This window comes from Neolamprologus multifasciatus, chromosome 6 (genome assembly GCF_963576455.1).
Source record: "Neolamprologus multifasciatus chromosome 6, fNeoMul1.2, whole genome shotgun sequence".
NCBI lineage: Eukaryota > Metazoa > Chordata > Actinopteri > Cichliformes > Cichlidae > Neolamprologus > Neolamprologus multifasciatus.
Window position 1 is genome coordinate 16,629,484 of NC_140444.1, and position 12,265 is coordinate 16,641,748.

Below are 12,265 nucleotides of genomic sequence, written 5' to 3' on the forward strand. Positions count from 1 at the left end.
TGTGGGGAAACATCTTTCAATCATTCAACCTTTCAAGGAAGCAAATCTCTTCTAATTGTGCTTGTACACACACACACACAGTCATGTCGATTATCATGTTACGTTTCTGTTATTCTGTTGGAATATTTTAATATCACATAAAATATATATGGTGGCAAGCCTAATTACTTTAACAATTCTTAGTAAAAAACTAATTAAGTCATCTGTCTGTTTGTAGAGCCACCGACTGCCGTAAAAATGTTACAAGAAAATAATCACATTAATAAGCCAGACTTTAACAGGGTTGTGTGTTTTTTCTCATTAAGATCTGGACAATGTGGTGTATTTGGAGGCAAGCCCACACACACACATTCTTGCTTCCATAAATACTTATTAGCACCCCAAGTGTTTATGAACATGTGGGTGAAAATCCAAGAATTTGTTTTTGTAATATTTACTAAGCTACAGTAGCATGCTGTTTCTATAATTTACAGAGTATTTCTACAAAACGAAACCGCTTCTTCCCATTAAACGGCAGACGTGAGATCAACAGGACAGGTAAGTCAGAAAACATAACATACTGCTTGGATTTGGAATTTTCATCAGATTTGTGGAGCGTAATAAGAAATGTAATATTGATGGGGTTACCCTTAAGTCTCTACCACGGGATCAAAATCAAACATATCCATTAAGTAAACATTAAACAAAACAGCTCTGATTCATGATACCCAAAACAGATGGCTGTGTAGGAGAGTGTCATTGAGCATAAACTACTGACTTCAAGGCATCGAAATACTGCACATTACTGCATATACATGCCCATTAAAAGAACATTTATGCATCTTAAAATTATTTTATTTCATGAACATATAACCTAAAGACATCAGAAACAAAAACTGAATGGATTAAAAACATTTCAAAACTCATGAACTCAGCAGCTCAGCATGAATCTTGAACATCTTGTTCCTCTCTAGAGTGGAATGACCTAATGCTGTGACACAGATGTCTGAGTGACTGCATTATGACCAGAATCTGTAACATCATACTTAAATCTGAGTAATCATTATAGATTACACACACACATACACACAAAGCTCATGATTAGCTATTTCAGTGACATTTTCCAGCACAGCAGTTGGACTGAACAAACATCCGGCTCAGGATTTCTTGTACCAAGACTGTATAAATCATTAAAAAAAAAGACAAAATGTTTACTCTTCAACTAGATTGTTTTGCTTGTGTCAGACTTTGAAAAACTGTAGGAATAATACTCAAGAGTTGTCCTTTTTTAAATCAACCTACTGACCATATTCGTAGTTTCTTTCATGATACAAATATTCATATTAAAATATTCAAATGCTAAGATGTGAATATGTTCACTTGCATAATCTTTTGTATCTCTTAGATATCTCTAGCAGTTAGAAACTAAATACCTGGAAGCATTTTTTCAATGCAAAATACTTTATTTTAAAAGAATGGACCTACATGATCACCAATAAGGTCCCCCACCCACCCACCCACCCAAAAAAGAAGCTGTATTTTTAAAACAGACAGCTCTGCTAAATGTGTAAAGATAAATCAGGGTACACTGCACAGAACAAATTATGTAATAAATCTCAAGAGTCAAAACTAGAGTTGTGAGCTGAAACCTTAAACAGAAAGGGGAGAACTCTTCACCACCTTTCTGACAGGTGTAGAGACAAAGCGCAACATGTCATACTCTGAAAATCAGGCCCGCTAGAAGGAAAACAGCCGGCCTCACAATGTGCAACAAAATGCCTGTAGCTAGCTAAAATAGATTAGATTTTACTATCAGGTTAATTATTGTAGCATCCATGTCTAGTTAGCTGTTAGAACGTTAATGCCAGGTATGTGTCGGCAACAGAGTACCCACAAATTTGACATTTGGATATTTTATTTATCAGTAGTTGCACATTTTCTCCCATTTCTGCTGCTGATTCAAGCTTTTGTTTGGCAGCTTATAAAGAGTTCAAGAACCTGCAAAGTGGCCATTGGGTAATTGACAGCTTTTTGTGAACAGGAACAAATGACAAGCATGCATCAAGCAATGCAAAAAGAAAAAGGAAAAAAAAAATAGGTTTTCCTCTTCAGTGTGGGTAGAACTTAACTGCGCTCTGTTTCTAACCATTTTCATGAGTTCTATTGATTGGCTGCTTCACAGGCGTCTATCCAATCACTATACACATCAACTGGCTCTGACAGATCTGAGGAAGAATGGATTAAGGATAAAAAACGATGCTGTTGCTTAAAAATAAAAACATCCACAGACAGAGAATGACGTGAACTTTAAAAATCAATACAAAGTTCCAGTTATTACAGTGTGTTTGAGCAATCACATTCTGAAGCCAGGTTATTTATTGGAAGTAAAATAAACTAATTAACATTTTCCAAAGGTCTCCTGCCTTTCTAAGCTTGTACCACAACATTTTTATTACTCTGATAAAATTAAACAGTTCCTCATATTGGTCTCAGACAACACGGAGATGGAAAAATGACGTGAGCTGCTGTTGTTTAAAGTATAACAATATAGTTTGATTATATAACCTTTATTTAAAGTCAGCCTACCACCTCTTTTTTCCTGATAATGTAACCTCGTCTCCCAGCCGTCAACAACCAAGTATTTCAGTCATTTGATATCATTAAATTGCTCATATGACCTACAATTAAGCTCTCAAGATATCTGATTTAATCTATGTGGTTACTGTGGCCAAGTGAAAACAAGATAACAGTATTATTTTTTGATCTACTAAGAATTTCTAAAACCCCAAAACAAATACTGATTTAGTTATGCACCAGTTAGTTTTTACATAGTCAACCTGAGATAAGTTAGAAGCTATGGTCACATGCACAGTATATGAAGGCAAATGTTGACATTGACATTTAAGACAGGTTTCCTAAGACGAGCTATTAGTAAAACATATAGGGCCTCACAAAGAAAGAAAGAAATGACCAACAACCTGACCACCTGCATATGTATGACCAAGGTTTTAGCCTAATGCCACTCTATATTATTCAAAGAGGCAGTATACAATGAATTAAGCTCAATACAGCCAGAGTTTCTTTGCTTTAATGTGCTTGTCAAAGCCTATAACCCTAGATAACCACTGTTGTGATGCACGTTATAAACTTTCTCCATTAAGAGTGTTCTGCTTCAGGCTCTGTGGGCGCTCACATAAAATCATGTGGATTTTCTTCCACGTGAAATGATACCTGTGAGTGCCACCTACACTTCACAGATGTTATCAGATAATGACAATACAATGCTGTCTAAAAATCCGCCAAGAACATAAAACATATAAGAGTAAAGAACAAGACCGGTACAAAAGAAAAAGTCAGGAGATTATTCCTGCGGAAAATCTTGGGATTAATCGCACAGAGCAGTAAAACAAACACTTTAAATTAAGTTAATTATATAATAACCGCTTGAGCCTCAGTGCCATTTTAAACCTATGCCACAACCTTCTAGGTAACTTGATGTGCACCTCCAGAGAAATGCAACTAAATGTCGGATCAACGCATACCACGATTACTTTGCATGGTTGCAGTGCAGGGATAAAATGAGTTTCTGGTTACAACGTAAGCTAGGACGTAGATTTCCTGCAGAAGAATAAATCAATTTTAAGAATAATTAAATTTTACACCAAAACTCTAAAGATAACCTGCTCTCAACCAGGTTGTGTGTTCAGCATAAGTTTTTATCAAGGTAAAACGAGATCACTTTTGTGACACAGAAAACTCTGACTTTAAGCGCAACATAGCTCACCAAGCCATTAAACCGGTTTTATAGTACATCCCTATGAACTTCTTTAACCCCTGAATAATGTATGAGCTAATATTTTATTTTGTCAAACTACTTTTCCTCATATAAAAAATTAATTTAAATGTGCAAAGATAATAGAATAACAAGAAACTGCTCTGCCTTATATTTGCTTTGCTGCTGTATGAGAAAGAGAGCTGCCACCTAAAACTCAATAAGGATACAGGTAATGGGGGTCTGGAACTCCTCCAAGCAGACTGTACATGATATTATCCCAGTGTTTCTGCTTCTCTCCCTGTTGAAAGACAAAGCGAGAAGAAGCGTCAGAGACCACCAATCACCTAAGAAATCTACCTACGAACCATAGACCAGGTGCGTTTAGGTGGGCACTATACATTTTGACATCACATGACTTCTCGTGGTTGCAGAAAGGACATGTGAACTGAGTTTCCAGATCCCCCGTCATCTTCTTCTTTGGAGGAGGCTTTCTTTTGGATTTGCGACGACCCATTGTACACAAAGGGAATCGAGTCTGAGTGAAAGAAACAAAAATCACACTGCTTCAACAAAGACGGCATGTACACTGGACCAACAGCACCATATATATGTGAGAATACTTGCTAAAAGAACACCAGCTGCCAGTTGCTGCTGGTGCCCTACACTGTTGTTAACAGGCTAACGTTAGCATGTTTGTTGTTGCTCTCTCGTGCAATACAAATCGTCTCGCGATAGAAAGAATTACTTAATGCTATATTCTATTTCATTATACCTCAACTATCCCCACATATTAAACACACAATGACCGGTAAACGTTATGTATTAGTAGTTTACGAGTGTTTACCTCTTCTTGTTGAAAACACACGTTACCGTTTTGCGGAAACGGCTTCCGTTGGCTCCAGCACCCGTAATTCTTCGCGTTACGTAATTGGAGAAGAGTGTGAGCGTCGTGGCCCGCTATTGGCTAGCTGACGTGTCTGTTAACTGGTGACGACAAAGATCTTGGCGCTGCCTATTCCCACGTGGTGGCGACAGAAGCTTGTTCAGGTTTGCCTTTGTTTACTAAAGAAATAAAATAAAATAAAATAAAAACCTCAGTTTTGCTGTTTTGACATGCTCCACATCTCGCAAGGCTAACACTGGTCAAATGTGCTTGCGTGCGTCGATTTCTAGTCAGCAACAGTAGCTCAATACTGTTAAGATGCTGGTTTGATTCGCTCAGTTCAGCTTGGTTAACCGATTAAGGGAGCTAATTTGCACTCTACTGGTTAAAGCCGAAAACAAAGTGCAGTGAACAACAGTTTGTTTGGCATATTTGTCACACTTACATGTTTCAGATCATTTTTAAAATTCCTAGACAAAGATAACCATAGTAAGGGTATAAAAGCCTGACATCTTTAAGAACTGCAGTACTCTAATCAGACTGAGATAATTCCTGTTGTTTCTTATTTGGCGCTCATGGGCATGTGGGTGTGTGTTTTGTGATTTACCTTTTATAAGATATTGTTTGTTTTATTGTTGTTATAATTATTTGTAATGTAACCTAGCGCATGACTGGAGGTGAAAATTAGCTTTAGGCTAACTCTGATATAATGTGTCATAATGGCAACATTTATGTTAATATTGTACATCATTTATTTTCAAATAAAATCAATAGAGCATATAGTAAAATAATATTTTTAAATTATAATTTAATTTATTAAAGTGGGTAGTTATCTAAACCCTACCTGGCCCTGTATTTAAAGAATAATTGCCCCAAAGTCTAATAACTGCTTTTTTCACCCTTGGCATCAGAATTCGTATTCGAATTCAATTTTATTGTCATTGCACATGTCACAAGTACAAGGCAAAGAAATGCAATGAGGCGTTTGATAACTGGCAGCAAGGGCGTAGATTTGGCTATGGACGGAAGGGACATGTCCCCACCAATATCCATCGATTATTGAATTGTCCCCACCAATAATTTGATCTCTTCGAGTAAAGAAAAACAAAACCAATAGAAATAACAATAAAAATAAACGATTTGTCAACGTCTCATTCACCCAGCGGTGCAGAAAGAGTTAAATTACGTTCTCTACCGGAGTCCTATATCATGTGACAAATATGGCCAATGTGATTGGCTGTGCCTTTCAGGGAGCTCTGTTTAGTTTTAGCAGCGGCAAACCTGCGCTGCGAGGACCTGCAAGGAAGAGGAGGATGGCAGTAAAAAGAACCTGGATATAAGAAAGTATTTTTCAAAGAAACCTGTAAGTCACTTAAAGTCAAGTTCACTCATAAAATCTGTCCATCATAATAACGTTACAGGCTATGCAAGGCAATACATGCCCCTCTTATTACTCTTTCTGGGTTGCAAAATAAACTTTTAAAAATTTTTCAGGCGAGCATGTAGCTGTGCAAACTTCAAATATCTGAACCGGGGAGAACAGCAAACTCCCGGCACATCGTTTTAGGCTTTGGCCCACATCAGTCTAAAATTGTATGTAACCATGAATAACGTGTTACAGTGTCCAGCAGGAGAGACTGGACAGTATAGATGTAAAACAAATATGCCAGCAGTTTATCTCAGTTAATGAGAGGAGCAGGCATGTGTGTGGCTTCTTCACATAGTGGACATTGAGTTGTTGTGTGGGACACCAGTAGTCCATGTCTGTTGCTGTAACAGTAGTTCATGTTTAGAGTAAAACAGCTCACTGACTTGATCGGGGCAATAGTGCCTAAACTGTTGCATTATTTTGCTAGGAGATCTGTTACTTTGTGGTAATCTTAGATGAGTAGTTTTATGGACAAAAACCACCAGGTCATTCAGTGTTCCCTTAGTGCTAATGTATAAGAGATGTTGGTGTAGTATAACTGAAGTAATGTTGTTAAGTCCTACCCCCCCCCCTCCCCCCTCGGAAGTCATATTCTTTTATTGTCATGACAGTATTTTAAGCTATTTTTATTTTTGTATGGAATATGGTTGAAGTAAACTAAAGTATAAAATACTTAGTCATTTGTTTAATAGTAACTTAACATTATATAATTCACATATAAAACTATAAATTGTAATTTTAAATGGTTTAAAAGGATGTTGAATAGCATATGTAGGCAAGTATATTTCTCCTTTTTTTTAATCAAGAAGCAAAGATGAAAAGGAAAAAAAAGAAACAGGGCAGGGTTCGGTGGTTGAATCATCCGTCCCCACCAATGCCAAAACCAAATCTATGCCCTTGACTGGCAGTGAGACTTTAACTTTACTGTAGAGGAATTTTGGCCAGCTCTAAATTCAGCCAAACTGAAGGGTTTTCAAGCATAAACAGTCTAAGGTCATGTCAAAGCATCTCGATTTCCTTTAAATCTGGACTTTGGAGGTTGACTTGCTGATATGTTTCAGATCATTGTCTTCCTGCATAACCTAATTGCACTTGAACTTCAGGGCATGAACTGACGGCCAGTTCATTCTCCTTCAGGATTTTCTGGTAAAGAGGAGAATTAATGGTTCAATCAATTACTGCAAGTCATCTAAATCCTGAAGCACCAAAGCAACTCAAACCATCACACTACCACCACCATGTTTGACTGTAGGTATGATGTTATTTTTAATGAACTGCTGTGTTATATTTACATCAGATGTAACAGGACCCAAACTGTTTTCTCATCAGTCTACAGAACATTTTCCCAAAAGTCTTTGAGATAATCAAGATGTTTTTGGCAAATATGAAACAAGCCTTTGTGTTCAAGCTACATGTGTTAAATGTATGATTTGTGGTGCGTTATTTTAGCAGCGTTCATAGAGGTTTCCTACAGAGTTGAAGATGCTATGTATTTAAAAAAAAACATTGTGGAGCTACAAACATTGCACTACTGATCTAATGAGGGGTGAGACGAGAAAATAAGAAAAGGTTGTTTAAAAGGGCGTGAATCGTCAGAACTGATAAGCTGGAGTCCTCCACAATTCAGCTTGTTTTCTGTTTTCTATCTGTTAAAGAAGCTACATTAAAACACGTTATGATCATGCATGAGGACAAGGATGTTTTCATTATGCTACACATTTGGTTCTTAAAGTTATTTTCTTTACATGGTAGCAATGTGGACAGTAAAGGTGGTCAGCCTGGGAGTGGTGGCCCTCTCCCTCAGTCTGGAGATGCTCTTCTGGCTCTTCAGTCGTCGCCGGTCTGAAAGAATCACCAATAAGGTCCTCTTCTTCCCCTCAGAGGTGGCTTGTGTGGAGCACATCTTCTCTCCCACATTACCTCAGTAAGTGGAACATCAGTGAAACTTGAAGTAATTATTGTTTTCCTATATCGCTGCCAAAGGTGTTATAATGTCTATTAACTTCACCTCTTTTTAAAATCATTTTTCATCTACTTAAGTATTTTTTTCACATGAAATGAACCCTGAAAGCTAAACTTTACTCAAGTGGTCATGAATTATGACAGGTGATCTTTTGTTTTCTGCTCTTCCAGCTCCCATGTCTGCTCATTGCCTCATGGTGTAGACACCTCTTTCTCTCGTCTTCTCCACTACATCCTGTCTGCTTGCTCTTCTCTGGACTTGTGTCTTTTTTCTTTTTCCAACATGGATCTGAGTAGGGCTGTACTACTGCTGCATAGCAGGGGCGTAACCATCCGAGTCCTCGCTGACAAGGTCTACTCGGCCATCAGTGGCTCCCAGATCGGCGTCCTCCGCAAAGCTGGTAAGGGAGGAGATTTTTTTTTCTATATATGAAATGTTTTGGAAGCATACATATATATTGTAACTTGAGTCAGTGTGTGACTCAGGGTGCGATTGTTGCAAAGTGTCTCATAAATCTCACACAGGCCACTGAGACATACTGGATGTAGTCCTTTGGGTGGTGTTATTGGTTAAAAAAAACAGTCACACTAACCTCTGAGATCATTATTATAGACACATTTCTTTTGAGATACGAGAAGGATGACTCAGGTCCTGCTCAAGAAATGGTGCTCAGTTTATGTTCTTTGACTTTAAGTGTCATTGTTACTATCACTGGGTTCCTTAGTTGTGATTAGAGAGAGATAAAAGGAGCTGTCTGTGTGAATGGAGGTTGCTGCTACAAGCCCTCCTATGAGTCAGACTAATCATTCTCTGAAAGATTTTGTGTCACGTGTCTGACTCATGCTGTCTCACTTTCTCTGCAACCCACTCTGCATTTAATAGATTACTCCAAACATATATCAGCCTCTGGAAACGTATATCAACAATATCCCTTTTACTGCTGAACTTTGGGTCCTGTCGTCAGTAAGCTAGAACCCCCCCCCCCCCCACACACACACACACACACACACACAATTATTTCCACAAACCAATCAGCAAAACCTTTCCATTTTTGATTTGTCTGCCCTAATAAGTCTGAGCCGTCTTTGCAGCTTTTTGCACTTAGCTAACTAACTATATATCACACCTATATTTGATTGAGTCTGTCCCTTTTCTTCTGTTTCTGTCCCTTATGCGCTCTCGCTCATACTCTTTGAACTATTATATTAGCTGTACATCCACTGGTGAAAATGACACCATCTTCACCAGTGTATTTTATTTTCCAACTGCAGGGCACTGGAGATCTTTGTGGTTCTTTAATGAGACACTCAACTTGAATACAATGTAACCCTTTTTTATTTATTTTTTATTTTTTGCAAGACAGAAGCTTTAAGCAAGAATTAAGTAAGTGCAAAACTGGCAGCCAGACAGCAAAGTGTGTCTCTTCAGAGAGAAAGTGTGTGTGTTTTTGTGTGTATGTGCGTATTGACTGCAAATCACACGAAAACCACTTTGGCACAAAGAACAGTCAACGTCTCTTTTCTTCTTATTATATTTCATCATTATCTTGTGGAGCTTCTTGAACCGCTGTACATAAATAAAGCACAGGGGTAAAGGTTATCATCACTTAAGATAGTCAAGAGTTCATTTGTTAAACATTTCAACAAGGATGATAAAACAGATTCTGAAAAAGATCTTGTCTTTCTTCGGTTTGCTAAAAAGCCATTTCTCGTAATGTGTTTTTTTTTTTTAAGAGGCATGCACTTGCCAAATTCAAGAGAAGATTTGCATGACTAATCTCTGAGAGTAATCTGCAGGGCAATCTAAAAATTTGCAGTCTGCCGGGTAATGCAAACTGAGATCCAACATCCTCCTTATGATCATTTCCGTACGACACAACTGAAGAACAGAGAAACACTTAATGCATTAAAAAAAAAACCTCGGTCTCAGTGTTGTAGTTTAGATCAGAATGTTTTACATTTTTTACTTTATATTGCCTGTTTAAAACCCACAAGTTCACTGTGTTGCAGTGCATATGAGTTAATGTTAGACTTTCAGATGCACATAACAGTCACATTTACAAAAAATATACAGTCTTTGCATGTTATATATTTTTTTATATTCCAAGAAAAGGTAACCATAATGGAAATAAGTAGTGAGTGTCCTAAATATTTCATGAGAGGCTGATGTGGTGTTAGGTAATCCTATATGTGGTCAAAGTGCGCAGGTTTTAATGCAGTTACATTTCGTCTACTTACAATACCTTTGTATTTTACAGGTCCTCTGGGTCCTCAGTTTTCCACACCATCCATTTAGAAACACATATGTAACAGTCTTTCAATCTTTAAAGGTGTAGCACTAAAGAGATCGTTACATACATGCTGTACTTTTAAAAACCACCATTTTCCCTTTTGAGGCGCATTGAATTTTTGTGCAGAATTTCACAGTAAGTAGATGAAGGGAAACAAGCGATGTATACTGTAAGGCATTAAAGAGTTTCCCTTCCTTCCTCCTGCCTATCCACCCTCTGCTCCCCAGGGATCTGCGTGCGGTGCGATGCGAGCGCCGTCCACATGCATCACAAGTTTGCAGTGGTGGATGGCCGCATGCTCATCACCGGCTCCCTCAACTGGACGCTGACTGCAGTGCAGAGCAACATGGAGAACATCATCATCACCGAGGAGCCCGACCTGGTTCAGCCTTTCGTCAAGGAGTTCTGCAGGCTATGGGGGCTCAATGATTCGGCCCAGTACCTCAGTTCAGTGGCTGATTAGCTATGATGAATACTGAGTGAGGATTCAAAATAAAAGTGGCCTTTTCTGTTTTTTTCCAGAGGCTATGTTTAAGTTTCGAGAGACTTCATTCATGTTAATGTAACAGCATTACTGTGTGTAGATAACAAAAAAAATCTAACTTTTAATACTTCTATGTGTATGACTCATAACACTGTTATGTGATTTAGCTGGCTAAGTGTGAAGTTAAAGGTTATGGGGTTTTAGATGAAAACAAAGCCTTTGAGGTGCTAACTGCTTGACTGGCCTGCTGTTGTTCCGCTGCTTTTCACAACCTTGTAACATTAACGCGTTTATGGTCTACAATGTTTTTTCTTTGTGAAGTGTATTCCTCTGTTTTAGGATCTGAATACTTGTTTTTCGTTTGTTATTCTACTTTATATATTCAGTGTTGTTTTTTATAGGTTTTGTCACAGGTTGACAAAAGTTATTAATAAAATTAATAAAATTAATTTTTAGGATCTTAGATTATCAAGCTGACGTCGTTTCTCATTTAAACAATAATATTAATAGGTGGTTCATTCCATGGAAGTAAAGAGAAAATCTGTAATATAGATTGTGTTTAATGTCCTTTGTCAAATCTACATACAGTTCTTTGTTTATAGTGTAAATGATAGTTGTTTATTATAGTTTGTTATTGCAGGCAAACGCCAATAAAACCTGAATAAAAGTCTTTGTTTGTTGTAAAAATGATCCTGTAGGTGTAGGGTTCTTCCTTTCTGACATGATTCACTTCATTTCATTTCACCTGAAGCGTTTTGTAACAGTAATATCACTTGAGATTTCCCAACGAGTGAAGATAATCGGGTCGGGACATGATTAATGTGCCCTGGTGTGCATGACTACTTGCTCATAGTCAGGCTGATGCATGTAAATAAAGACCACAGCTGGTTTGTGTGACCTAACACTTGAAGTGTTTTAGAAGGTTATATTTTGAAGTGCAGTTTTGTAAATGGTAAGAGAAAAAGCTACTTTTCCTTTATTCACACAAGGGTTCGCCAAGGCTGGTAGCTCCACAAAAGCAGACCATTTTATTTACCGTGTCGGTGTCCAGTAAACCTGGGAGCTCATGAGATTTGGATGCCTAACTGTTGCTCAAGTCAACACATTATTTAGCTGCCCTGGGAATTTTGTTTATTTATTTTTCTAGTTTTTTATTTTTCACTTTCTGTTTGTTTTATCGGAAGGCTTGAAAGTGCGTCCACCAGCAGGTTAGGCAACAGAATACCGGAAATTTAGCAATAACCTTCAAAATAAACCAGTATAAACTCGTTTTTTGACCATCGAGAACTGATCGTACACTCAAAAGAAAAAGTAAAATAATTGTGCCCAAAATTCTGCTTTTAACTATTTTAATTACATGTAAATTTTCCGTGTAATTTGTTATATGAGTACAATGTAAAAGTTTACATTTAATGGAACCTGATCAAATGAAATTTACTTGATTGGTATACCAAGCCCATTT

At 37.6% G+C, this 12,265-nt stretch overlaps 2 protein-coding genes across 8 annotated transcripts; one reads left to right on the forward strand and one right to left on the reverse strand.

The window, feature by feature from the left end:
- Window positions 1-812: 812 nt before the first annotated feature.
- LOC146516734 (transcription elongation factor 1 homolog) lies at window positions 813-4,283 on the reverse strand. The gene is made up of 3 exons (XM_085162916.1): window positions 4,153-4,283; window positions 3,982-4,052; window positions 813-2,204 (listed from the first exon to the last, which is right to left on the reverse strand). The coding sequence occupies exons 1-3, from the start codon at window positions 4,266-4,268 to the stop codon at window positions 2,140-2,142; spliced, it is 252 nt and encodes an 83-aa protein (XP_085019042.1). The 5' UTR covers window positions 4,269-4,283; the 3' UTR covers window positions 813-2,139.
- Window positions 4,229-11,493, forward strand: pld6 (phospholipase D family, member 6). Of its 7 annotated transcripts, none has more exons than XM_085162904.1 (5): window positions 4,229-4,364; window positions 7,204-7,314; window positions 7,819-7,990; window positions 8,200-8,429; window positions 10,547-11,493. In XM_085162904.1, the coding sequence occupies exons 2-5, from the start codon at window positions 7,305-7,307 to the stop codon at window positions 10,780-10,782; spliced, it is 648 nt and encodes a 215-aa protein (XP_085019030.1). In that variant the 5' UTR covers window positions 4,229-4,364; window positions 7,204-7,304; the 3' UTR covers window positions 10,783-11,493. The 7 variants fall into 7 exon arrangements, with proteins under 7 accessions (XP_085019030.1, XP_085019027.1, XP_085019032.1 ...); XM_085162906.1 differs by lacking the exon at window positions 4,229-4,364 and adding an exon at window positions 4,693-4,801 and having other exon boundaries at window positions 7,204-7,318; XM_085162902.1 differs by lacking the exon at window positions 4,229-4,364 and adding an exon at window positions 4,693-4,801.
- Window positions 11,494-12,265: the final 772 nt, after the last annotated feature.